Source organism: Crocuta crocuta, unplaced genomic scaffold (genome assembly GCF_008692635.1).
Source record: "Crocuta crocuta isolate KB4526 unplaced genomic scaffold, BGI_CrCroc_1.0 scaffold143, whole genome shotgun sequence".
In the NCBI taxonomy this organism is placed as follows: domain Eukaryota; kingdom Metazoa; phylum Chordata; class Mammalia; order Carnivora; family Hyaenidae; genus Crocuta; species Crocuta crocuta.
The window spans coordinates 8,675,536-8,703,144 of NW_027529175.1; the positions used below are offsets into that span (position 1 = coordinate 8,675,536).

The 27,609-nt window shown below is 48.4% G+C and overlaps 1 protein-coding gene and 1 pseudogene across 1 annotated transcript in view; both read left to right on the forward strand.

The window, feature by feature from the left end:
* Positions 1-27,609, forward strand: part of MOV10L1 (Mov10 like RNA helicase 1) — a 72,470-nt gene that overhangs the window by 41,748 nt on the left and 3,113 nt on the right. The window contains exons 14-22 of the mRNA XM_077758052.1: positions 3,844-3,902; positions 4,323-4,420; positions 13,574-13,673; positions 14,092-14,270; positions 15,484-15,630; positions 16,138-16,259; positions 17,395-17,494; positions 18,344-18,508; positions 22,339-22,512. Of these exons, the coding sequence (XP_077614178.1) occupies positions 3,844-3,902; positions 4,323-4,420; positions 13,574-13,673; positions 14,092-14,270; positions 15,484-15,630; positions 16,138-16,259; positions 17,395-17,494; positions 18,344-18,508; positions 22,339-22,512 (1,144 nt within the window). The remainder of the gene's footprint in view (positions 1-3,843; positions 3,903-4,322; positions 4,421-13,573; positions 13,674-14,091; positions 14,271-15,483; positions 15,631-16,137; positions 16,260-17,394; positions 17,495-18,343; positions 18,509-22,338; positions 22,513-27,609) is intronic.
* On the forward strand, positions 6,375-6,592 carry LOC144226606 (small nuclear ribonucleoprotein G pseudogene; annotated as a pseudogene).

Sequence of the window (27,609 nt, forward strand, 5' to 3'; positions counted from 1 at the left end):
CGCCCCACCTGCTCACAACCCTTGGGCTGGTCAGTCTTAAAGCTTTTAGTCCTGGCTCTAGTCCTGAGGTGGCGCCTCACCGTGGCCTGGGTCCGCGCTGACCGCCTCTCTGTGTGCTTGTTTGCCGTTCACACGGGTTCTTGTTGCTGGCGGGTCCTGAGCCAGGCAGTAGAAGGTGTGCCTCCTCCCTGTCCGTTGGATGACACGTTGCTGTGGCTCTTTGGGGACTTTGGTGTTCCTTTGTGCCTGTCAGAATCAGCCTGCCGGTTTCTACAAAACACCTGTTGAATTTCTGGCTGGGATTATGTTGAATTTTTAGGTCCACTTAAGGGAGAGTTGACACGTTAATATTGAGGCTTCCAACCCTTGAAAATGTTCCCTCTCTCCATCTAGTCAGGGCTGTGTTTCATGTCTCTGACCAGGTGTCTGTACCGCTCTCTGGCCGTGTTTTCTTATCTCCTGTCAGATTGTTCCGACTCTAAGAAAATTGTGACACTGTTGTAAGCAGTAAGCGATTTTAACTTAAAATTGTTTCTAGCTGCTATTTACGAATGCGGTTTATTTTTGTATGTTAATTTCCTATCCTGAGAGCTTTTCAAACACATCTAATGGTTCTAGTATCTTTTACAGATTATGTAGGATTTTCTACATATACAGTCTTTTGGTTCAGATAAAGAGTTTTACTGCTTCCTTTCTTATCTGGATGCATTGTTTTTCCTTGCCTGACTGTGCTGGCTACAGCAGCATTCCATAAACGCGGCCTTGTTCCTGACCTGAGGGTGTAGCATTCGTCAGTCTTGAACCGTCCGGCACCACGGTGAGCGGGATACGGCCATTTGTGCTCAGTCCTCCGTCAGGTGAGGAGATGGACTCAAGTTTGCCACGAGCGCTCAGTCATGACTGCGTGTGGGATTTTGTCAGATGCTTTCTGTATGGAGCTGGTCATGTGGTTTTCCTTTTTTTTTTTAGTCTATTAAGATAGTTATGCTGAATGGTTTTCTAATGTAAAATCAACTTTGCATTGTTGGAATAAGCCTCACTTGGCCATAATGTAATTTCCTTTAATATACTGTTCAATCTCATGTGCCAAAATTTCATTAACTTTTGCATCTGTGTTCATGAGGTATGTTGGTCTATAGTTTCTTGAAATTATTTTTTTTTCTGATTTTGGTATCAGGATAATGTTGGCCTCACATATAAGCTAACAAGCGTCACTTCCTCCTCCATTTCTGAAGATAGTTTGTGTAGAATATGTGGAGTAGGTATCACTTCTTCCTTAAATGTTTAGTGAAATTTGCCAGTAAAGCCGCGTTGGTTTGGAGCTTTCTTTGTGGGAAGCTTTCTGATTACAGGTTTCATTTCTTTAATAAATCTGTAACCATTTAGGTTATCAGTTTTGTACTGAGTCAGCTTTGGCAGTTTGTGTCTTACAAAAAAGAATTTGCATTTCATCCAAGAAATCTATTTGCATGAAACTATCCTATTATTTACTTATTAGTAGTACTTGTCGAATCTGTCCTGATGTGACCCTCTCTCATTCCTGACAGTGGAAATACGTACCTTCCCTTCCCCTCTTCAATCTGGTTATAGGCTTTTCTCTTAAGCCTTATGAGGGAATCAACTTTTGATTTCATTCATATCTTCCAGGGTCTTTCTACTTTTTATTTCACTGATTTCTGCCTTGGTCTTTATTATTTATTTATTTGGGTTCTGTTTGCTCTCCTTTTTCTAGTTTCTGGTGATGGAAGTTGAGGTCATTGGCTCGAGACCTTTCTTCCTTTGTGATTTTGGAGTTTGGTGCTGGGTGAGTGCTGTCCCGTGGAAGGTCGGAGCACAAGTCGCCCGGCCAGGGTCTAACTCGGTTCCCAGGCGTTTGCTGTCAGAAATAGTGAGGCAGTAACTCATCTTCTTCATACAGTGATGTGAAAGCGTAGGGAGGATTGGCATCCTTGCCACTTGGAGTCTCTTCTTCAACAATAGATTGTACTTAGGAAAGTTTCTGTTCTTTTCCTTTATTCTTTGATCCTCCTTTGGAATTTCGTTTAGTGTTTGCTCCCACCCAGTGTGTTCTGCTCTTTTGGTCATGGTTCTCCATCTCTGATTTGTTTCATATTTTAGTGCAAATACCTCTAGGATTTTACCATTTAGTATCTTACTGTTCTTCAGATTAATCAAATTGGGAAATGATTCATCAGTTTCCATTTTAAGCTATTATGCTCATTGCCTTTTTGGCGTTTCTTGAGATCATTATTGCTTACCTTTGGAGCACTCGTAAGATGAAGTATTTTCACTGGATAACTTCAGATCAAACCTTTCTTGTATGTCTAGAATGAAAAACATAATGTTATTTTTATTTTGGTGAATTCCTCCTGTAGTGTGCTTCTGGGATTTGTTGAGAAATATTTTATTCCCGTTTTGCGTGCTTTTTCGAAGCAAGGCGGTGATCTGCAGGGTGACGAGCTTGTGTGGTTTGCTTGGTGCTGTCTTCGTTACGTGTTCCAGTCTTTGCTGTGCCTTTTGAAAGGTGTGGGAAGCTCACATCTCCTTCCCCTCGGGCAGAGGCCGAGTGGCACCAGCTCACCAGGCACAGAGGCTGGAAAGCCTCCCCTTGGAAGGCCTGGAGTCCTTCCTCAGTTTCTTCCCCTTTAATTGATCCGCTTCAGTTTCTTGTATCCCAGGTAACTATTTGTGAAGATTCCTTGCAGGGACAGAGTGAGGCTGCCAGGAGCCTTTGTGCCTGGGGCCCCAGAGGGAGGGTCTCTGAGGGCTGGGCTTGTGCACTCAGTTTTCCCATCTTCACACGGCCACCCCACCCCCCCCCCCCCACTCCACAACTCTACTGTGAGACATCGAAGCGCTTGCTCTGCACCTCATGATTCAGGTGAGAAATGATCATTTGGTGTTTGGGCTCACAAGTCTGAATTTTCCAGAAACCTGTATGTGGCCCGATTTCTGAGATGACATGGAGCAGCTCTTGTATTTGTTTCTTTGAGGCCAGATGTTCTTTCTCGAACAGACGTCCATCTTTCGTGCTTTGGAGCTTTGGTGATCTTGTTTCATTGAAGATGAGGTTTTATTTTACATTTTTTATTCATCTCGTTTTGTTAAGACAGTAAGATAGGCCCATAACAGAGTCGCTTGTGCTAAGGGCCACGTCACCAAACCGGGAGGTAATTACAGGTTTGTCTCCTCCAGAAGCGGAACCTCAAGCTGGCCAGTGGGGAACTGCCTGGTCAGGATGGGTGAGGCTGGGCCTGTGGGACCCCTGCCCGCCCCCTGCCCGCCCCTGCAGGGAGTGGGCTGGGGAGAGCCAGCCCCCTGTGGCTCCTGGGACAGCTCCCTCACGCAGGAGCCCTTCCTGTCGGACAGCAGCTCTGGCCCTGCGGGCCGCTGCCTGGGCCGCTGCCTGGTCGGATCAATTTTTGCTCAGACTCTTAAAACTGTTAATAAGCCTCAGTTTATCTTTTAACTTTGAATTGTGAAGTTCAAAGGTTTAAATCTCTACAATCAAAATAACTTTGTTGTTGATGTAGCAGTATTAATATTTTAGGTTATATTTCCTTTTTTTCCCCATCGTATTCTTTTCATATATTTAACAGAGAAACATTCCCAGAAACGAAGGAGTCCCTGCTGTCCCGACACGTGGGATGTTTCTGTTGAAAGTTTTTCTGTAAAACTCCTGACGTTGTCCTGTCGTGTGCAGGCACATGCTGCGCAGGGAGCGCCCGGTGCCCCAGACCCCCCTTTATAAGTGTTTGTTCAGGCTAGATTCCCGTGTCCAGTACTAGTCTCAGTACGTCTACACTGGAGGTGAGTTATTTTATATTGTTCTTTCTCTGGCAGGACCACAAGCAGACGGTGTCACTTTGCGCTTGAACACATCATCCACTTAGGTGTGAAAGGTATTATTTTTGTGGAATGATGGTTTTACTTCTTCCCAGAGTGTTTTTATAAGTTCCTTGTAAAATTCTGTGTAAAACACAGTCTCCTCAGCCATATATTACAAGTAAAATTCTGTGATATCCAAAGTTTTTCTTTGGCATTGGCAAGTTTCAGTGTCTCTTTACTATTTCATCTGTGTGAAAATAGCATGCTTAAATTACTGAAAATGAAGTGTTGCCCTGTGCTTTTCCCTTCTTAATGTAACTTACTTTTGTACTTCCAAATAGGCAGATGACTTCGTTGTGAACAATACACAGTACTGGTATTCTGTTGTAACTGAGAAACCAAGTCCAGGACCCAGAAGGGAAGGGTCTAGGTTGCTTCTATTCATCTTTTTTAAGCTTTTCAGTAATATCTACCTTCTTACCTTGTTTTAAAAGTGTTGTTTCCAGAAGAAGTCATTTTACAGTCTCCCCAAGTGACAGTAAATTGGAACTACACACAAGACACCAAACGTGATGGACAGCCCACCACCAAGGTATCGCTTTGACGACTTTTAAATATTTCAATAGCTAATATATTAGCTCTCCATGACCTGGAATTTTAGAAGGGTATAGGTCAAAAATAACCCAAGATCACAGCTCAAATAAAAGTAAGATATTCAGGGCCGCCTGGGATGGCTCAGTAGGTTAAATGTCCGACTCTTGATTTAGACTCAGGTCATGATCTTGTGGTTCGTGGGATCGAGCCCCGTGTTGGGGTCTGTGCTAACAGTGGACCTCGGGCTTCCAAGGTCTGGAAGGAGACATGCTAAGAACACAGAGCCTACTTAGGATTCTGTCTCCCTCTCTCTGCCCCTCCCACACTCACATGCATGCGCACCTCCTCGTTCTCTCTAAATAAATAAGTCTAAGATATTTGTACAACAGATTTAGTGTAAAGTTTATATACAGTTATATGGTACAGTAAGTGGGGAAAACCAAGATGCAGATCTGTTTGTATGAGTTTATCATTTTATTTTAAAATTATATGCTTGTACACTCAGACAGGCACATTTATTCTATTATATATGCATAGGAAATGTCTGGAAGAATATATGTCCACCAAATTGTTAAGGTTTGTAATCTTTGTTTTTTTGTGGGGTTTTTTTCTTAAGTATTTATTTTGAGAGAGCAAGAGGGAGTATATGCATATGTGTGCAGGGGTGAGGCAGAGAGAGAGTCCCAACGAGGCTCCACGCTGTCAGCACAGAGCCCCATGTAGGGTTCAAAGTCATGAACCCTGAGATCATGACTTGAGCCGAGATCAAGAGTCAGATGCTTAATGGACTGAGCCACTCAGGCGCCCCAACATATGTAATCTTTGTGAAGATTATAAAGGTATTCTATTTTTCACTTATATAATCCGGTTCCATGAATAGCATAGTGCCTGCTTTCTGCCAGCTGTTGTCTAGGCTGTCCATATATTTCTGAGTAAAACAGAAGTGGTTTATCATTGTGTTTCCAGTAATAAAAACTCTCCGTGTCTGTGTTGGAGGTTGTAACCTACAGTACTATGCTGTTCGAATTTGCTTTTTTGAACCTATTTTAAATTTATAAAAAATATAAAATTTTAATTCTAATATTTAGAAAGTCTTTTACCATTTTATAGCCCCTCTCCAAAAATGCAAAAATGATAGGTTTAGAGTACCTCCTACATATTCACAGAAAGTTCTCTGAAGGGAGCAGCGAAAAGTTTCCATTAAAATCATCTTTGTTTCTTGATTTAAAAGTAGAAAGGCTCTTCAGTGGAACAGATGCAGTGTCACCTACAGCACCTCGCTCATTGGTCCACCGGGGGCCTGATTCTCAGGGAGGGTCTGTAATTCTGGTGGGGGACGTGAGATGGAAGAGCCGGTGCCCTTTGTGTGGATCACATTCCTCATTAGCTGAGTCTTAAGATTTTTAAATGCAGAATGTTATCTTCTTCTGGATAAGCTTAGATTGCAGATAAACTTGAGGTCATTCCACACATCAACCAATATAGACTGAATTTACCTTCCTTAACTAATTAAAAGTCAGACAAAACACACACCAGTTTCAACATATCCTAGGACAGTGATTCCTGACAGAGGAAGCAAATGAGGGGACTCCTGTGATTGCCCCAGCTTACAGGCTTCAGAGCTCCCAGGCCAGGGAGCGGAAAGGGAGGCCGGTGACCTACAGAATTGAGGAGACACGCCTGGCAGCGTAAGGACAAGACGGATGGCATTCACAGGGCAGAGGACTGGGGGAGAGCACAGGACAAAACGAGCCCTCTGGTCTGCAGAGACACCCCTGGACTTGTCTCAAGAGTGCACGCCTGTGCTGTCTCAGAAATATTTTTTTAATTCAGTCAGTTGTAATCAACTAAAGAAAATAACAGTGGTATGCCAGGCTTAATGCAGGAGTATGAAGGATGCCATGAATTCCATTTGGAGGCATCTTTGAGCTTGCGGTGTAGACACCGTTAACAAAGCTCACCCTCCCGAGCTGAAAAGTTCATGGACAAGAAATTATCATTGAAAGTAAATGGTGGCAGACATGTCCAGGAAGTATTGTGGGGGCTCAGTCCCTTTATGAATCTTGTAATAGATGAATGTGTAGAGATGGCAGCTAGTGGGCAAGAGAACAATATTGAAATGGCCCTAATTCCAGGAAATAGTATCGTCATGTTAGAAACCTTGGAATGAGTATTGTTAATAGTGGGTGTGTTCTGGAAGAAACCAGGGCCTTCTACATGTCCTCTCTCCATAGCTCCTGTTTTACTACTGTATAAAAATCAGGTAGTGCATTTTCATATTGAACTTTATTGTTAAATAAGCTTTTGTAATAGTCAAAAAAATAATAACAGTGGTAGTAATTAGCAGACATGGACATGAAAACAGTTACTATAATTATATTCCATAAGCTTGTGAAGGAGAGGAAAACACAGGCACATTCAGTGGAGATATAAACAATAAAAGACAAATTTCTAGAGGCAAAAACTCAGTGTCTTAACATGAAAAATATGTCAGACAATTAACAGACTAGACACTACAGTCAGAAATGCTAGTGAACTTGAACACAGAAACTCAATAAAGCAAAACAGTAAAGAAGAATCATTTTTTTCAAAATCTCCAAAAACTAAAAAAAAAAACTAAAGTGTATTAAAAAAAAAAAAACTAAAGTATATTTAAAAAAAACTAAAGTGTATTAAAAAATAAATAAAGCGTCAGTGAGCTGTGGTACACCCACCCGCAGTCTTGCACCCATGCACTCGGAGTCCCAGAGGGGGCGTATAAGAAATACTAGAAAAAATAGTGGAAATTTTCCTCAGTCGAAAACTATAAGTCGTAAACTACATATACATCCAGGAAATTTAACAGACCTAAAGAACAAGAAATCTGAAGAGAACTGTACTGAGACACATGACCACCACATTCCTACAAGTCACTTGGATAGAGCTTATAAACCTTAGAAACAAAGTCTCATTATATGCAGAGGAGCAGAAGAAAGAATGGCAGCGACTTCTTATTGACAGCAGTGAGCTCCAGAGACGGGTGGCTCTGGAAGGTGCCAGCAGGAAGAACTGTCTGCCCAGAAGTCTGTGCCCAGTCAATACTTCGGAAACAAAGAGAGCACTCACAGTTATTCAGACATGCATGAGCTGAAAGATGGGGCAGGCGGCTACCCACTGACCTGCATCACCAGCTGGGAGAACCCTTATAGCACGCAGAAACGACCCCAGATGGACGGACGTGAGGTTCTGCCCAGAGGAGCAAAAAGGACCAGAAATGATAAATGGGTACATACATTTAAAGAATTTTTTGTTACTTAAAAAAGTTCTCTTTAAAAGGACTTTTTAACTTATTTGCTTGAGAGAGAAAGCACATGCGCGTGGGAGAGAAGGACAGAAGGAAAGTGAGAGAGCCTCAAACAGGCTTCATACTTGGTGCAGAGCCTGACGCAGGGCTCAGTCACAACTGTGAGATCGTGACCGAAGCTGAAGTCAAGAGTCAGATGCTCAACCAATTGAGCCACCCAGGGGCCCAATAACGGACTTTTTAAACAGAAGGAAATTCTATAAAATGTGATGACATGGATGGACCTGGAGGACATTATACTCAGAGAAATAAGCCAGTCACAGAAAAACATGTCCTGAGACAGGATCTGTCTCTGTGAAATCTCTAAAATAATCAGACCCATGGAGTCAGAAGTAGAATGGTTGTTGCCAGGCACTGGGGGAAGGGAATGGAGAGCTGCTGACCAGTGGGCATGAAGTCTGAATTCTGCAGAGGGAGCAAGCTCTGGAGGTGTGCGGTATGGCTCTGACCTGCTGTACTCGCCACGGGAAAATTTTTAAGAAGGAAGATCTGAAGTGAAATGTTCTTACTGTGATAACATTTCATAATTTTTAAAAAGATAAGTTGGTTTTTTAGGCCTTTGAAATAGTAACAATGTATTACGGAGTTTGTAATATAACATAGATCTAAACAAGGGATGGAAGACGAGAGTATCACTTCTCTTACACCATATTAGTATAATTCACTTTAAGTAAATTGTGATCAGTTAAAGATATACACTCTAAATCCTAGAGCAACTACTAATAACAAATATAAAGAGCTAGACCAACAAAGGAGATAAAAGGGAATTATAAAAATAATTCAAAAGTAGGCAGAAAAAGAGGGATACATGAACAACTGTACCATGACCTGACTTATTTCCTACCCGCTTGTGCAGTGATTTACTTAGAGTGGGTATTGACATCTCTGGCTACAGTTGTGTATCTAGAACAATTGAGACACTGAAAACAAATGGTAGAAAGTTACATGTCACAGGATCAGTAATCAAATTACGTGTTTGCAGTCTAAACGTGGCAGTTAAGAGGCAGAGGTTGCCGGATTGGATAAAACGACAAGACCCACCTATATGCTGCCTGTAAGAAACACATTTTAAATATAAAGACACAAGTTAAAAGTAAAAGATGAGAAAAGGTATCAACAAGAAAAGATGGCAACAATCACAGGGTGGGGTGGCTGTGCAAATGTCAGAGTAGGTTTTGGGGCCCAGGTAGGGTAAAGGTGATGTCACAGTATCAAAGAAAATCTCCAGAGTGTCTAACAATCCTAGACACTTCTGCACCTAATAACAGACTCCAGGCACAGGAAACAGAAACTGATAAAACTGCAGAGAGAACCAGACAAACTCCCTGTGCTGATGGGTGATGTCAGCACCCCTCCCTCCATTAATCACAGAACAGACAGACAAAAGGTGGTACAATGCAGGAGACCTAAACAGTAGTCAGCCTCTGACCTGAGGGATGTTGGTAGAGCACCCCACCTAGAAAGAACTGAATGTGTGCACTTTGTGTAGAAGTGGACACAGAACACTCACTCCTGTAGACCTTATTTGGGGCCATAGAACAAGGCCATCAAATTCAAAAGGTTTAAAGTGATACAAGATGTGTTGTCTAACCACATGGACTCAGGTTAAAAAGCAGTAGCAGAAGGATCTCTGGAAAATCCCCACATCCTGAAAAAGCTAAAACATACTTGTATGCAACCCACTGATCACAGAAGAAATCAATAGATTAGAAAGTGTTTTTACCAATGTGAAAGTGACAGTGCAGCACCTCAAGCACTGTAAGATGCTGCTAGAGCCCTCGGTTAGGGGGGGATCCATAGTGCTGAGTGACAGCAGCAAGAGAATAAAGGCTTCAAATCAGTGACCTCAGTTTCCTCCTCAGAAAACTAGAAAAATAATAATAAATGAAATACAAACTAAACAAAGGAGAGAAAATAATAAACATTGGTCCAGAAGTCAGTGAAATACAAAACAAGAATGGTAGAGGAATCCGTGAACCCAAAAGCTGGTTCTCAGAGAAGATCAATAAAATTTATAAACTTCAAAGACTGATGAGGGAAAAGCAGGAAGACACAGATGACCAGAATCCAGGAGACAGGTGACATCACTATAGTCTGTAGGTTTTGAAGAAGATCGAGGAAGAGTACTGGGGTAGTCAGTTTGACGTGTCAGCTAGCCTGACACACACACACACACACACACACACACACGTGTGTGTGTGTGTGTGTCAGTGTATATATATATACACATATGGGTGTACATATATATATGGGTTTATATGTGAAAGAGACCAGGAATGGTTCATCCCAGGAATGAGAGGCTGATTTAACATTCCAAAATCAGTCCATGATAATCATCATGTGAACAAACCATCATCTCCATAGACATAGAAAAACCATAGACAAAGAGAAACCCGTCATTTCCATAGACCTAGAAAAGGCACCTGACAAAACCCAACATCCATTCCTAATTTAAAAAGCTTAGCAAACTAGAAATGGAAAGGAAATTCCTTCACCTAAAAACCTACACAGTGAGAGACAAAATGCACTTTTCCTGTGAGGATCAAGACACATCCACTCCTGCCACTGACATTCAACACTGTAAGGAGGTTGTAGACGAGCAGCACAGCAAGAAAAATAGGAGGCACCCATATTGTGTATAAAATCTAATGGATCTAAAAAGAAGCTGGTGGAGCTAGTTAAGTGACTAGCAAGCTTGCAAGATACGAGGTTAATATACAAAAGTATGTATGTACTAGCATTAAACACCAAGAACTGAAATTTTAATACTATATAAAGTAGCATCCAAATGTTCTTAAACATTAAGGATAAATCTGACAAAAGATGTGTAAGACTGTACCCCTGGAGTCCTCACAACACTGATGAGAGAAACTGTTCATGTATCAGGAAACCCAAACCAATCCCCAGACTCCATGCTAGTCAGGTCCAAATCTTGGCAGACATTTTTGTAGAAATTGACAAACCAACTTCAATATCTGTATGGAAAGGAAGAAGGCCTAGGATTTTCAGATCAACTTTGAAAAGGAACCACAGACTTTAAGAACTCACACTCCCTATTCTTGAGATGTTTTGCAGAGTTACAACAATCAATACAGTAATTACAATTATCTTAATCAATACGAGATAAATGTATCAGTGGAACAGAATAGAATGCCTAGAAGTAGACCAGGAATTTGGACAATTGACTGTATAAAGATGCAGAGGCGGTCAGAATAGGGAAAGGATCATCTTTAACAAAAGGCACTAGGACAATCGGGTGTCTGTATGCAGAGGTATGCATCCGGGTCCATACCTCACAGCATGCACACAGATTAACTCAAATGGATCATAGCCCTAAATAGAAGCCTGAAATCATAAAATTTCTAGAAAACTACATAAGAGAAAATCTTAATATATTTAGGTAAAGCAAAGAGTTTTTAGATATGATGCTAAGAATGTGATCCATAAAAAAAATTGATAAATTTGGACTCCAGTGAAATAAAATATTTTGCTGGTCAAAAGATATGGTCAAGATAATGAAAAGACAAATGACAGACTGAAAATATTTGGAAATCACGTATCTGAGAAAAGACATGTTGAGAACAAAGAAGTGTGCAATTTCAGTAATTGAAGAAATACTGTTTAAAACAACTAAAAAGTGCCCAGCCAGCTCATCGCTAGAGCATGGGATTCAAAACTGAGCCAAAGACACAAATAGATACTTTACCAAAGAATGTCCAGATCTGACTCTGCTTACAATGGGTCACACCCTGTTAAACTCGGCATAGGGGGAAAATACCATAAGTTGGCAATGCATAATACTCCTAACCTACCTAGCCTAGCTTACCTCAGATGCGCTCATAACAGTGGGGTGGAATCTGCTAATGCAATGCCTGTTGATAACAAAGTGCTGAACATCTCACGTAATGTATCGAATGCTATATATATTCTCAGGGACAAACAGAATGGCGGTCTGGGTACAGGATGGTTGTTGACCTCTGATCGTGGGCTGACTGGGAGCTGAGGCCACTGCCCAGCAACACAGGAAGATCATACCACACATACTGCTAGCCCAGGAAAAGACCCAAATTCAGAATTCCAAGTACAGTTTTTACAGAATGTATACCACTTTCACACCATCACAAAACAAACCATTGTCAGGGACTGTCTGTATGCAAATTGGAAGTCATGAAAAGATACTCAGCATTAGCCATTGGGGAACACAAGTTAAAACACAGTAAGCTGCCACTACGTCCAGATTGCATGAACAAAGTTAACAGGACTGCCCACACTAAGGGTCGTGTGCGTGTGCAACAGCTAGAGCCTGACGCAGGCTGGTGGGGAAGCAAAACGGCACAGCTGCTTTGAAAAAGTTCCTTGAGGAAGCCAGACCTACACTCGCCATACCGTCCAACCCTTCGCTCCTGGCGTTGACCACAGTGACACGTCCCCACAAGGACAGCAGCGCCCTCTCGGTAATGGCCAGTACAGGACTGGCCCGGTGTCCATCCCTGTGTGGGTAGATGAGGAATTGCATTCTCTTCTGGTGGAGTGGTACTCAGCGGTGAGGGTGGTGCTGCTGGGCCTCAGGAAGAGTTCATCACGCTGGAGAGGTGTCAGACAAGCAGTGCATAATCTAGGCCTCCGTGTGTGAAGCATTCTAGGAACTGTAACCACTCTGTTGACAGTGGGGACGCTTTGTGAGCTCAGTAGTTGTGTTTATCTGATTGTGATGGTGTCGTGTGTTCGTGTTGTCACAACTTGTCCGATTGTGCACCTTAGATGCACACGCCTCGTGGGAAGGTAAATTGCTGTGTCCTTCTGGACTAAAATTTGGCAATATGTATATACTTTCTAAGTGAAACTTTTACTTTTTAATTTTACTAATGTGTATATTTTGAGAGAGAGCGCAGGGCACACATAAGTCGGGGAGGGGCACAGAGGGAGCCGGGGACAGAATCAGAAGCAGGCTCCAGGCAGTGAACTGTCAGCCCGGAGCCTGACATGGGGCGCAAACTCACAAACCACGAGATCATGACCTGAGCTGAAGTCAGACCTTTAGCTGACTGAGCCACCCAGGTGCTCCTAAATGAAACTTTTAGTAACTATTTACCTTCTAGGATTTGTCCTATGAAAGTAGTCCTGTGATGCACAAAGATACAGCATTGTGTGTAATGGGGGATATTTGAAAACCAGTTCCCCTTGGTCCAGGACAAACTCCGTTTATGTTTCAACTCACCCACAACCGTGTAGGGTCGGGAACTGACGAGAGAAGTCCTGCCGGCCCGTGGCCGTGCCTGGGAGGCTTGTGATGCTCAGAGCGAGTTCCGGCCTGTGCTGTGCTTGGGAGGGCTTGTTCACACTGCACAGAAAAGAGTTTTGACTCAGGGGTTCCAGGGGAGCAAGGGACTCCAGGACTTGCCTTCAGCCGCTGCAGGATCTCCCTGGCAGGTGAGCAGGTGCAGCGGGAAGGATGCGAAAGAGAAACTACACCTGTCAGATCCGTGCAACCCTTTGTTCTGCAGTCACCATCATGGGATTTGGCTTGTTAATCTAACAAATCTATTTTTGTAAGGGGATTTAAAAAAATAAACATTTTTAGCAGCTTTTTAAAAAATCAGATCCTGTGTATTTTTGTTATGTTTTGAAACATATGACCTGTCATCCATGCAAAGAGCTGTTAAATAAACAAGTAGAACAGGGGATCCAGGCAAAACAAAAAAAGAAAAAACAAAACAAGTAGAATGTTGGCAGGTGTTTGTGTTCACTCTTCAAAGCTGCATAAACAAGGGGTTTTTTTAAGCCATTTTTCTTCATGATTATTTCTAGAATCGGAAATCCATGAAGGACCATAGTAAACACGCAGCAAAGGAGAGGCAGGCTGGTGCCCAGGACACACTGCACCTGGCAGCCTTTGCCAGGAAACCAGGTAATCTGGGTGCGAGGGCCACTCCTGCAGAAGTCGGGTCAGGAGGTGGGTGTGGTCTGACTGGACGGAGCGATGAACACTTGTCTCCACTGAAGACTGAGTGGGGACATCAGGTTTCAGGTTGGGGCCTCTAGCGGAGATGTGAGTACTGACTATTTGACCTTTTCCAGAGCACGCCTCCAACATGTTAGGTGATGCTGCACATGTAAAATAGAAAAATGAATTAAGTGGCCTCTGGTTTTGCCCTCAGCTGAGTTGATTTTCCCGGCTCTGCTGACAAAGTCGAGGCCCTTAGAGCGACTCAGCAGCGGGCGCTGAGGAGCACCCCCCCCCCACTGGCTGGATCCTGGCCGTCATGGGGGCCGTGCTGTCCTGTGCTTCGGCTGTGCCTGACCCCATTTCTCTGCTCCGAATCCAGCAAATGCAGTCCAGACCCCCAAGGCGAGAGAAAAGGAATTTTTCAATCCCGTGCTCAATGAAAACCAGAAGTTAGCGGTTCGAAGAATTCTCAGTGGCGACTGCCGCCCGCTCCCATACATCCTGTTTGGGCCTCCTGGAACCGGGAAGACCGTGACAATAATAGAGGCTGTTTTACAGGTAACCACCGGTGGTGACACGGCCACCAGTAAACTCGTTCACGTCCTCGGGAAGTGGTGGACTTCCCTCACGCAGAGTCAGAAAGCGGGGACAGGCTCGAAAACCCCTTCTTTCATGTTTAGCTGCATCTGTTCTATATTTATGGGACTATGTAGTGTTTTCAAAGCTTATTTCATTGGTTTAGAAAGCATTCTCTTTCACCCATATGTGGAATTTAAGATACAAAACAGATGGACATAAGGGAAGGGAGGTAAAAATAATAGAAAAACAGGGAGGGGGGGACAAAATATAAGAGACTCTTACATACAGAGAACAAACTGAGGGTTGCTGGAGGGGCTGGGGGCATGGGGGAGGGGCGTTAAGGAGGAAACGTGTTAGGATGAGCACTGGGTGTTTTATGTAGCGGATGAACCACTGGATTCTACTCTTGAGATCATTATTGCACGATATGCGAACAAACTTGGATGTAAATAAGAAAGTAAATAAATAAATAAAACTTTTTAAAAATAAAATGTACCTATCATTCCAGGTTAAGTTTGTTTGGGTGGAAGCAATGAGTAAATAAATATATACGTATATATAATATAGAAAGGACTCTACTCTTAGATTGGTCAGCCACTCTGGGGTGGGTGCCCAACTGGCTCAGGGGAGCGTACGACTCTAGATCTTGGGGGTTGTGGGTTTGAGCCCCATATTGAGGGTAGAGCTTACTTAAAAAAGATAAGAAGAATGGTTGACCAGTCACATCATGAAATTTTGCTACAGAAAATAAGTTCCCATTACAGTAGCTAAGCCATCGTTCTACAGAAGTTTCTCATGTTTTCCATCATTTATACATTGAGTTTGTGGAGATCACGTATATATAGTATTTTTGTGTCATTCAGGATTCAGATTAGCAGACGTGTACCAAGTGCCCAGCCAGCACTGTGAACCGTGCGCTACGCCCATGAGAATTAATCTGACACTGTCTCTGCCTTGGGAGGGTGGTCTGGGATCTTGGAGGACGAAGAACTCTCTCACCTGCCCTGTGTCTCGCTGGCACGTGCCTGCGATGGGCAGAACCATCCCTGCCTGAGTCCCCGCCATGTGACGTGAGCCCACATGGCCAAACCCGAGCAGTGAGCACATGCGTGCTGGCGTCAGACGCCCCTCTCGTGTCCGTCCTGGGCAGGTTGACATTTACCCCTCTGTCTCTCCTGTGTCCTGGTTGAAGGTGTACTGTGCTTTGCCAGATAGTCGGATACTGGTGTGCGCGCCCTCCAACAGTGCGGCCGACCTCGCGTGTCTGCGGCTGCACGAGAGCCAGTTGCTGCAGCCGGGCGCCATGGTGCGGGTGAACGCCACCTGCAGGTTCGAGGAGGTGAGCCGCCCCAGCCTGCCATCGTCAAGGCCCTCCCACCTGCTCCCGACTTCTAGTACATTCTCCTGCTGCTTCTCCGGGCTGGGCATTCACCACTGTATTAAATGGCAGCATTCCTGTTTTATCTGATACCCAAATGTATTGTTTCTTTTTGGCTCTGTTTTATTGGTTTGGCTATAAATGTCTCTTTGGGTTAATTAGAAGTTCCTGGTTTGCTTAACAAAAGAAACTGAATCTAGAAAACGTATGTACTTGTTTTGGGGAAGGATCTGCAGGATGTGTTATATTCGCGGCTCCAGAGTCTCTAGAACATGGACTAAAATTGGTATGAAAATATAAAATATTTTGACTTAAGGAAACAAATATCAGTCATTTACTTAGTTTTAAGTAAGAAGTAGGAACAGGACAACACCATCTTCTAGAATTGTTTTCAATCTGTGACTACATCCACTTGAAAGAAACATTTAATACTCTGAAAAGTAAACTGACTGCACCTCCTCCCTCCAGACAATCATTGACGCCATCAAAGCGTATTGCAAAGATGGAGAAGACATCTGGAAGGCCTCGCGCTTCAGGATAATAATCACAACGTGCAGCAGCGCAGGGCTCTTCTACCAAATAGGAGTGAGGTAGGCACTGTGCGTGGTCGGGGTCTCTGTCCTCCTGAAGCTTCTGTTGGGGGGGGGGAGGCTGGCTGCACGGGGGCGCATGCTGGGCAGGGGAGCAGGGAACCCGCACTCATGCTGAGACCCCAACGGTACGAGGGACCCAAGGCTGTCCGGAGGGAGGGAAGGATGAGGAAGGAGCCACGGCAGCAGATAGGGAGCCCGCGGGGAGCTGGGGCTGCGGGAAGCTTACAAGGTAACCACACAGGACGGTATCGACTGGTAAAAGTAACTAACTGAGGAACGCAGAATTGAAAACTTAAGTGCTTATGTTCTAAGAAAGATAACGTAATGTTGAGATTCTTCAGGAATGGGGACATGAGGTAGAAAACCGGAAGCATGTGATTTCCTCCTCTTTGGTTGGGAGGGGCCTGTGGGTGTCGTTGTGGGGCCACAGCCTGACTCCCAGTGGAAGGAGAGAAGCAGGGCCCAGCGCTGCTTCACCACATGCCAGCGGGCTCCGATGGCGGCTCTGGCGGGCTCGCCCCAAAGTTTATCCTGTGGCCAGTGGGTCTGTGGTCCCACCTCAGTGTCCCTGCTGCTGATCTTTTCTGCGGGCTGCTTGGGGCCCAGAGCACAGGCTCCGCGCTATCCCCTGGGCCCCCATTGGCCTGGAGGGTTGGGGTGTCGTCCTGGCTGAGAGCACGCTCGTGAGGTGAATCCAGGAGGGCAGCAGCTGCGTCGGGGAAACTGAGGCACAGGGAGGCCATGCAACCTGCCCGGGGCCACACGGTTTGTGGGTGGAGGAGCCATGTTCCAGCTGTGCTTCCCCCTCCCCGTGTGCTGCCCGGCGGAGCCTCGGGAGTGAGGAGCACTTGCTGCGCCAGGAGCCCTGTCTCCGTGCCCCCCCCCGCCTCTCCCCAGTTGTTCCTTCCCACCCCTGTCCTCTGTCCCCTGCGTCTGCTTACGCACGCACGTGCGTCCTGCACGGAGCCCCAGGTGCGGACAGGACTGGCCCGCGGCCTGCAGTTGATCCAACGCCCATCTTCCTGGCCATCCTGCCAGGCCCTGGTGCAGATGTGGCCCTGCCGTGTGAGTCAGGTGTCACTTGCTAAGACACCTTGACAGAAATGACCACTTAGTACATCTTTGGCTCTAGAGTCGGACACTTCACGCACGTGTTTGTGGATGAAGCAGGACAGGCGAGTGAGCCGGAGTGCCTCATTCCTCTGGGGCTGGTTTCGGGCACCAACGGCCAGGTGAGGCCTGTTCAGCGTGAGCTTCTCCTCCCGCTTCCCCTGCACTGGTGCGTGCTCAGCGCACCCAACCACGGTCTGTGCACAGGACACCCCCAGGGTGGCGGGCTCACGTGAGGTGCTGAGGACCCTGGGGCTCTGTGCATCTAGGGCCTTGCGTGAACAAGGAGGAAGGGGTGCTCTACCTGGGCTGAGTCACTTGTAACACAGACCCCAGGAGCATTTCCCAGCTCGCTGCCCCGATCTGACTCCTCTGCTCCCTCCCCTGCCCCTTTGCTGCGAACCCCTTCAGGCTGATGCTTTGGCTCTTTGCTACTCACAGCTGTTGCTTCCTCCAGCACTCACCCTCATAGTGACAGGGGTCCTCTGCTCACGTCACTCCGGAGGGGCCTTCTAGCTTCTCTTGGTCCCCCAGACCCTGACCTCCTCCCATCCTGATTGCCTGGTGTGGGGGCCGCAAAGAGCAGGGAGCAGACCTGGTTCAGCAGCATGTGGGCCGGGCCAGCAGGGCAGGAGGGGGAAGTGCACAGAGTGCACTTCCAGGACACGGGGACAGAGGCTGCCCGGCCACTCTGTTCTTCACATCCCGCCGCCCTTGTCTGAGTCTCTGCCACCTTGCCCCGGTAGCTGTGCTGCATCCTCTGTCTCCTGCAGCCCGAGTGATTGTGGGGGCCAGCCGCCTCCCCGCCTGCACTCGGGGCCTCAGCCGGCCTGGCCACCAAAAGGCAGAGGCCAGCCTGGTGCACGCACGGGGCCCCCTGGCCTACTTCCAGACTTCTCCCGGCTGTGGCTGTAAGTCTGTGCGACTGCCATCTCCCTGCACTAGTGTGGGTGCCCATCTGTGTGCCACAGGTTGTCCTTGCTGGAGACCCCATGCAGCTCGGCCCGGTCATTAAGTCCAGACTCGCCATGGCCTACGGGCTGAACGTGTCTATGCTGGAAAGACTGATGTCCCGGCCCGTGTATCTGAGGGACGAAGACGCTTTCGGCGCCTGTGGTGCCTACAACCCCTTGCTGGTAAGTACAGACTCGCCGTGGCGCGTGGTTCCTCGTGGCATCCCACCGCAGTCCCCATGCACACTGAGCTCATGCTCGCCCCCCCACCCCAGCAGGGACTTTCCCAGATGCTCGGCGGTTCCAGGCAGTCTCATCTGAGGCTGATGGCTGAGGTTCTGTGGGGCCAAACATGGGAAGAGTTAGATCTAGGTTAATGTGGGGAAACAGTAAAGAGCCTTCTAGTTTGTAGTCTGGGAGAAGAGGCCATGTCTCCTCCCTGTGGTGCTAGTTTGCTGGTTAACCTGCAGATTCCCTTCTCAGCCAGACTCTGACCACTTCAGAGAGATGGGCCTTGGAATCTGCGTTTTAGCCCCCATCCTCCCAGGAACACTGGAGCCTGAGAACCGTGGGTCTCTGGGGTCCTTTATTAAGGTGACTGAAGTAGTATATTCTCTAAATTTCTGCAGAACAAAAGGAGAGTACCTTCTAAACTTTAACAGTAAACAGGCCGTGCAGTGATCATGGGCAAGTTTTCCTGGAAATGGCTTGGGACCTGTGCCAGGCTCTGGGCCCTCAGGCCCTTTACCCACGTGGAGAACAGAGAGAGCAAGAGAGCATGTGGGAGGTAGCAAGGGCTGGGGCGAGCCGGACCCTCAGGAGGTGCTGAGGGCCATGGAAGACGGCCCCAAGGCAGCAGTGGGCCTGTGCCGGCCCAGACTGGGCAGCCAGAGTGCCCTGCCTGTGGGAGATGCATGTATGCCATGTCCCCCAGTAGTTAATTGGAGGCAAGGCCTCCTACACGTGACTGCACCGCCCCTTCCTTCTCCCCAGGGGCCCTGAAGCTGCAGTGGGTTTCTGAGTTTCCAGGGGTAGAGGGCCTCTTCCCAGGTGCTCTGTAGGTTGACACGGGGCCTGGCTTGGGGGAGCAAGAAGCTGAGATGCCAAATTGAGTTTAGGATTTTGATTAGCATTTTGGAGGCTGAACCTGTTATAATTACTGAATTGAAATTTGTCACCATCGATCAACAGAAAAGTCCTGGGGCCTGCCGGGGTCTCACCCCAGAGCGAGGGAAGACCACTTGCAACGAATGACACCCCAGGCCGGTTGGAGGCAAGACATAGGTTCCTTTTGCTCCATGTACTGGTGATGTCACCGGCGGCTCTTAACGAGGTCCCAGCCAGGCTTCAAGCTGGCTGTGGGTTAGGGGGATGTGCCCTTCGCCACCGAGGCCTCACAGCCCAGGAGCCAGTGGCTGCCTGCAGCTGAGCTGAGACCAGGCTTCGTGGGTTCATAGAAAGGGCTGCAGGAGAGTGGCTATAGAGGGGAGCGTGCAGCCGGACACACAACCAGCCCCTCCACCCCCCAAGAGACCCCCCTCCCACAGCTGTCTGGACCCAGGGGACCATCGAGCAGCTTTCTCTTCTTTTTTCCTGATGTTCACCTCCTCTGTTAAAACAGACCCTTCAAGCCCACCCATGGGTTCAGAGGGGCCAGCTCGCCAGCACTGCACTTCTCAGCTGACCCGTGTCATCAGGTCCGTGGGTCCTGGGGCTTTGCAGTCCAGAACGTGTCTTCGGGTGAAGAGCTCTCCGGGCAGGGACAGTGTGTGCCAGTAGAGTGGTGGACACTAAAGTCCCTGGGACAGAGGGCATATTTTTCATGCCTAGCGTCCATAAGGAGCCCAGTGGGAGCAAAGGTGCCTTAGTGGCCGGTGGGGATCCAGGCCTGGGCGCTCAGCACAGCCACGGGCAGGCGCCACAGGCAGCACTGAACATGTTCCTGCCTCACCGTCAGGCCCTGGTCACAGCCGCAGCCACCACAGCTGCGGGAGCCACCAGCCATCCTGCAGAGCCACACAGATGCCAGCAGGCCACCAGGTGTGGTCGGCCTCCCCTCCCAGCAGCTGCCCTAGCACCCAATTTGCCCAGGAGCCTCCCCTCCCTCTGTGCTGGGCCACAGCAAGGAGGGCAGGACAGCTGGCGCGCCAGTGGCCTGGGGCACGGTGGTGGCCCAGCATGAGGGGCAGGGCAGGAGGCTGAGGTAGAGAGCAGGCGACACCTTGCAGGAAGGCGGCGGCACCCAGGAAGCTATTGGGCCAAGATGGGGAACCCACAAAGAAGAGGAGGTGGGTTGAGAAGTAGGGGGTCAGGGTAGGGAGTGGCCGCTGCAGGGAGCGGCAAGAAGAGCAAGTCAGACTCCAGAGCCTCAGTGTTTTCTGACCTGCAGATGAGGAGAGACTCGTCCAAGGTGAAAGGCACCTGCAGCCCCCTGGAGACTGTGATGGACTCCCAGGTCCTGCGGACAGGGACCGGGAGATTGGACGGACCTCGCTCCGTGGTCACCAGGACCCCAGCTTCAGCCTGTCAGATTCTGCCTGTGCCAGCTCTTTTGAGCTGACTCATCCAGGCTGGGGTCGGGTCCAGGTGGTCAGGAGGATTTGGAACCTGGCAGGGACTCAGGATGCACAAAGGACCAGTTCAGGCTGGAGTAGGGACACCCATAGTTTCATGCAGCAGCATTGCAAGAGGGTTTCCTCTCCGACATCCAGCAGATCACATGACTGTGGCGGCGGCTGCAAGGCTCGGGGGAGCCTGTGTGCCTGCCCTGCTGCCTACCCCCAGCCTCAGGCCTTCCTGGGCCTAGACCGATTCTTGCTGGGGCCCAGGGGTGCAGCGGGACACAGAGCAGATGCTGTCCTTTGCTCAACCTGCCCCAGAGCCTGTCTGGTAAAGTCCACAGTACTCGAGGAGCCGCCACTCCAGGAAGCCCCCAAGCCTGTGGCCACAGACCCGCCCCCTCCTCCCTTGCCATCTCAAGAAAGGGCTGCTCTTACCCAAGATCCAAACGAATGGATAAAGTAAAGAAGTTGTGGTATATATACAGTGGGCTATGACTCAGCCAGGAAAAAAGAATGAAGTTTTGCATTTACAACAACATGGATGGATGTAGAGGTATAATGCTAAGTGAAATAAGTCAGAGAAAGACAGAAACTATACAGTTTCACAAGAGAGACAAGGCAGACAGACTTCTAAATACAGAGAACAGAGGGGAGGTGAGCATGGGTGAAAAAGGGGATTAAGAGTGCACTTACTGAGGGGCGCCTGGGTGGCTTAGTTGGTTAAGTGTCTGACTTTCGCTTAGGTCATGATCTCGCGGTTCGTGGGTTCGAGCCCCACGTCGGGCTCTGTGCTGACTGCCAGCTCAGAGCCTGGAGCCTGTTTCAGAGTCTGTATCTCCCTCTCTCTCTGACCCTCCCCTGCTCACGCTGTCTCTCTCTCTCTCTCTCTCCTAGAAATAAATAAAAATACTACAAAAAAGTGCACTTACTGTGGGGCACCTGGGTGGCTGAGTCGATTAAGTATCTGACTTCAGCTCAGATCATGATCTCACAGTTTGAGCCCCACATCAGACTCTGTGCTGACAATGCAGAGCCTGCTTGGGATCCTCTCTCTGCGCCTCCCCAGTTCACATGTGTGCGCGCTCTCTCTTTCTCTCCCCGCCCCCAGTACGTAAACTTAAAAAAAAAAAAAAGTGTACTTTTCCTGATGAGCCCTGAGAAATGTATGGAATTGTCGAATTGTTATATTGTACACCTGAGACTAATATAACACTGTATGTTGATTATGTTTCAATTAAAAGAAACCAAACCATTTGTTCAGAAAGTCATTAGAGGTGTGGGAGCACTTCCTGGTGAGGCGGCAGGTGACAGCCTAGGTAAGGGAGGGCAGGCAGAAGCAGGCTGTCCTGGGGCTGTGATCTGAGATGGGTCCCAGCAGTTTTCCCCTGGACAGAAATGAGACACACATGTGCCAATTTGACTTCGGACCTGCATCCAGCTCTCTGTTTGCAGGTTACAAAGCTCGTGAAGAACTACAGGTCCCACCCGGCTCTGTTGGCACTGCCGTCCAGACTCTTCTACCACAGAGAGCTCGAAGTCTGCGCCGACCCCAAGGTGGTGACCTCCCTCCTGGGCTGGGAGAAGTTACCAAAGAAAGGCTTCCCTCTCATATTTCACGGCGTGAGGGTGAGTTGTGCACTGCGAGGGGTCCCTGGCTGGCTGCATGAGCCCTCGGTGCTGTTCGCGGGTCTGTGCATCTTCATCACACGTGCTTTGTTCAAATCAGTCGCTGGTGAAGTGTTCACCAGTTGGCAGTGGGCAGATGGCCATGCTGGTGCCGAAGAGTAAAACCAGTAAGGAGGGCTTCTGCCCCTGCTAGGCCAGCCCGTCAGCCACTCAGGAGACTGTACACAGAACAGACTTGAAAGTGCTGGCCTGCGTGGGCTCTGGAGGGCGGAGGGCACTGAAGATGTCCTGTGACTGAGGGGAGGGGGGGCCATGCAGAGCTCGGGGAGCTGGGTACCAGGAGGCCCCCTGCCCACCAAGAGGGCCCGCACCACTGTGAGCCTGTGTCAGGTCAGGGGACTGCTGTGGGGTGGGGAGAGCCTCCCCGTCATGATGGCCTTACCAGGTGGGGGTTCCCCAGTAGGAAAGAGCTAGATGCTCAGTAGCCCAAACGCTGACAAGTGTGCCCTCAAGTCAGAGAGTCTGTACTGAAACTTGGTTGTTAGAACCAGAAGTCATCTTTTGTATTAACTGCCCCCAAGTTCTTATCCAAAAGTGGGGCTGCACCCAGACCCCAGGACAGGACGTGCTGGTGGCGCGGGGGTGCCCGTGGATTGGTATGTGCCCCTCTCCTCCACGCAGCCTGCCTCAGGGTGCGTGGATCCAGGTGACAGTCCACTGGCTTGTGCCCTCTCAGGAGAGGAAGGAAGGAAGTAGAGCTGCCTGCTCAGCTGTGGCTGTGGATGCCTACACTTCGGACCAAAGAGAATCTGAGGAAAGAGACCGGTCCCTCCCGGCTTGGGGTGCTCCGCACAACCCCTACTGGCCAGTGCTTTCTCCCAGCCTCACATCCCCGTCCACCTTCCCAGAACATTCTGCCCCTGTTCTGTCCATCCTCAGAAGCTTCTCTGTATATCAGAAAAACAAGTTAGGAAGGAGTGCCTGGGTGACTCAGTCAATTAAGTGACCGACCAGCGCAGGTCATGATCTCACAGCTTGTGAGTTCGAGCCCCACGTCGGGCTTTGTGCTGACAGCTTGGAGCTTGGAGCCTGCTTCAGATTTTGTGTCTCCCTCCCTCTCTGCCCATCTCCTGCTCACATCTGTCTGTCTCTCTCAAAAATAAAAACATAAAAATTTTTAAAAAGAAAGAAAAGAAAAACAAGTTAGGAAATGTAGCAGGGGATCGGAGCTTTCCACTGAGGGAGAGGTAAGCAGGATTGCTGTGGCCCGAGTGCGTGAAGTGAGGCAGGTGCTCGTTCACGGACAGACTGCCATTGGTGTTCTGCCCAGGTTAATTCAGTTAATTAAATAATTGTGTTTAATGTGGCCTACACAGAAGTCACAATGGGTTTTGTCACGAGAAACTGATTATAAATGTTCAGATGTGTTTTAAGTGTGCAAAAGGTGCTTGTAGCAGAATGAGATAAGACGGTTAGGTGCATACAAGCAATGGCAAATACAAGCATACTTTTAGACTCAAAAAAAATAGGCAGTGGAACAGAGTACAGAAACATTTATTTAGTAAGAATTTTTCAAGGGCCTTATTGTTTCCCAGGCTCCACTCTGGGCCCTGAGTATAAGATGGGGATGAGGCCTCCGGAGCTGGGCTGCAGAGAACACAGTCAACTCCCATCTTTTGAGCAGAAAGGGTGTGGCCTCAGGATTGCTGTCAAGGCCTGGCCCTTGCTCTCCCTCTGCACGCTCACCTGCAGGGCACTCCGGTCCCCGAGATGTGGTGTCAGACACCCTCCCTGGCAGGTACCCCCTCATCGAAGTGTTACCTTGACTTACAGCCTCCCCGGGGAAGGCTCTGGAAGGTCGTCTGTCTGACTCACACTCGGTTCCCATGGCCAGCACATCTCGGCAGAAGGAGCACAGCTGGACATGCCGCATGAACATCATGGGGCAGGCCTGAGCCTCAGGGCGGCCCACGGAGGAGCCACCAAGGCAGCCGTGGTCTTGTCCTCATAGGGAAGTCGTCAGAAGCCTGCCCCGAGGTGCGCACTGGCTGGTGTCATGGCAGAGTCGAGTCGGGCAGCAGAGCCCTGTCAGAGTCTGAGATCCTTCCTGGCCCCTGACAGGAGAAACGTGGCAGCCCCTGGCCTGATTGAAAAGCCAGCTTTGAACTTATGGATGTTTTCTCCTCTTTGTTTTGTGGGTTCATTAATCTTAGCTTTGTCCCTACTCACCCCCTTACTGACTTGCTGATTTATTGTGCTTGTTGTAGCCCCTCGTGCTCTGAATTAGGGCGGGGCCAGGCCGCTGACCTGGAGCCCTCCTTTCGCACGCGTCTGCCGGGGGGCCTTCCCTCCATGACTTTCCGGACATCTCTTCTTTCTTTATTTTTTTGATCCAAGGGTTATAGAGAAGTATTTTTTCCTTAATTTTCAAGTGGCTAATACTTCGGGCTACCTCTTTTTCTTATTTCTAATTTTATTAGGTTTTAATCAAGAACAAATGGCTTCTAAACTCTCTGCTTTAAAACTCTGTGGTCAAGTAGGTCAGGTTGGGTAGATATGCTGAGTGAGGACTACTCCCCAAATGTATATTCTGTACTTGAGGGACGTACATTTGTTTCAAATACTTTTTTAATGTTTTATTTATTTCTGAGAGAGAGACAGCATGAGCAGAGGAGGGTCAGAGAGAGAGGGAGAGACAGAATCCGAAGCACCTGCAGGCTGTGAGCTGTCAGCACAGAGCCCGACGCGGGGCTCGAACCCATGAACTGAGATCATGACCTGAGCTGAAGTCGGACGCCCAACCAGCTGAGCCACCCAGGCGCCCCAAGGGGGGAGGGTGTGCATTTTTAGGTAAATCTATAGAATTTGTGGTTTAGCTCTTCTGTGTCCTGACTTCGGGACGCCCACGGAGGGAGAAGAGTGGTAACGTCTCACAGTAGAGTCGTGCTTTTTTTATCACATTCTCTTAGAATTCCTAATGGTTTCTGCCTTAGAGATTGAGCTGCCATGGTGTTTCCTGCACACGAGTTAAGACTGTCTTCCCCCTCGTGTCCTGTCCTCCCCACTGGTTCGTGTCTCCAGCCGGACGGCCCCTCTGCCAATTCATGTCCACGTCGCTGCTGCTCCTTTCTTTTTATCTAGTATCTTCGCTCTTCCTTTTCTCTCTTCATCATCTTACCATAGGTGTCTTTCTTAGAAGCAGCTCATTTTCATGCTTAACCCAGTTAAGAGTCTCTGATTTTAATGAGATGAATCAGTCCAACCTTTGCTTTCTTACCTTTATTCCTTCATCTTCACTTTTATTACCAATTTTTGTTGTTCCTTCCTTTCTCTTATTTTTTGTAGGTGATTGGTCACTATTCATTGCACGTTTTTTCTTTTCAGTTTAAAGTTCTTCCCTAAGTTTCGTCCCACTGAACCGCTTGTAGTTACCTATCGTCAACCTCAAAGATAAATTACAGGGCAGCTGGCTGACTCCATCAGAAGAGCATGCTACTCTTGATCTCAGGGTTGTGAGTTCAAGCCCATGTTGAGGTTTGAGATTACTGAGAAAAATAAATAAATAAACTTCAAAGAAAAAATAAAAATAGGGGCACCAGGGTGGTTCAGTTGGTTGAGTGTCCAGCTTCAGCTCAGCTTCATGATTCAGGTCATGATCTCACGGTTCATGAGTTCAAGCCCCACCTCAGACTTTGCGCTGACAGTGCAGAGGCCGGAGTTCGCTTCGGTTTCTGTGTCTCCCTCTCCTTCTGCCCTGGATAAATTCCATGTGGCTTAACAACAGCAAAAAACATCCTCAAAATTAGTACATTCCAATTGCTGTGTCTGGTATTCTTATTGTGCCAGAATAACGTAGGACATAAAACTTACTTTAGCCATTTTTTAAAAATTTATTTCTAAGAGAGAGAGAGACAGCGTGAGCAGGGCAGGGCCAGAGAGAGAGGGAGACACAGAATCTGAAGCAGGCTCCAGGCTCTGAGCTGGCAGTCAGCACAGAGCCCGACGCGGGGCTCGAACCCACGAACCGTGAGATCATGACCTGAGCCGAAGTCTCACACTTAACCGACTGAGCCACCCAGGGGCCCCAATGTTAGCCATTTTTAAGTGTACAGTTTGGTAGTGTTAAATGGATTCATGTTGTTTTACAGCCAGTTATTAGAACTTTTCCATCTTTCCAAACTGAAACTCTGTCCGCATTAAACACTCACTTCCCATCCCGCTCCCAGGCCCCTGGCGCCCACCACCTACTTTCTGTCTCCATGAATTTGACTCCTGTAGGCGCCTCGTATGAGTGGAGTCATCTGGTGTTTGTCTTCTGTGATGGCTTATTTCACTCCGCACAAAGTCCCCTGGGTGCATCCGTGTGGTAGCAGGTGTGGGAGAATTTCTTTCTTTTTAAGGCCGAAGAGCATTCCATTGCCTGGATGGACGGACCGCCTTTTATTTATCCGTCCAGCCACTGACAGACACTTGGGCCGCCTCGGCGTCGTAGCTGTTGTTAGGAGTGCTGCTGAAGTACAGGCGCACGCTGTCTCTCAGACCCACACGCGGGATTGCTGGACCGTGTCATATTTCTAGGTGTCACTGTTTCCCACGGTGACTGTGCCGTTTACATTCCCGTCGGCAGTGTGCAGGGCCCACTTCTCCACACCCTCCCCAGCACTTGCTTTGCTTCAGAGGAGCCGCGTGTGAGGTGGGACCTTGCGGCCCTCCCCTGCGCCTCCCTGATGGCTAGTGACGCTGAGCGCTTCGCGTCCGTGTTGCCCAGATGCCCACCCCTCTGAGGGCCGGCCGAGGGGGCCCGCGCCTGCACATGGGGGGGAGGGGGCGCACGAGCGCGTGGCCGCCCGCCTGACCTGGACCGTGGTCTGCTGGCTGGCCGCCCCTGCGGGCCCTGTGGCCCGCTGCCGCCCTGGCTCCTGAGGTCTGGGCCTCGCTGGTTGCTTTTTCCTGTTCATAGCGCGCCCTGCGGTCCTCCGTCAGGGCCCGCGTCCCCTCCCTCACCAGGCACCCTGCCCTTTGCCTGGTGAGTCCTGCACGTGCATCTGTTGGCATGAGCCTCACCTCCCGCCCACTCCCGTGTCAGCAAGTCCGCGA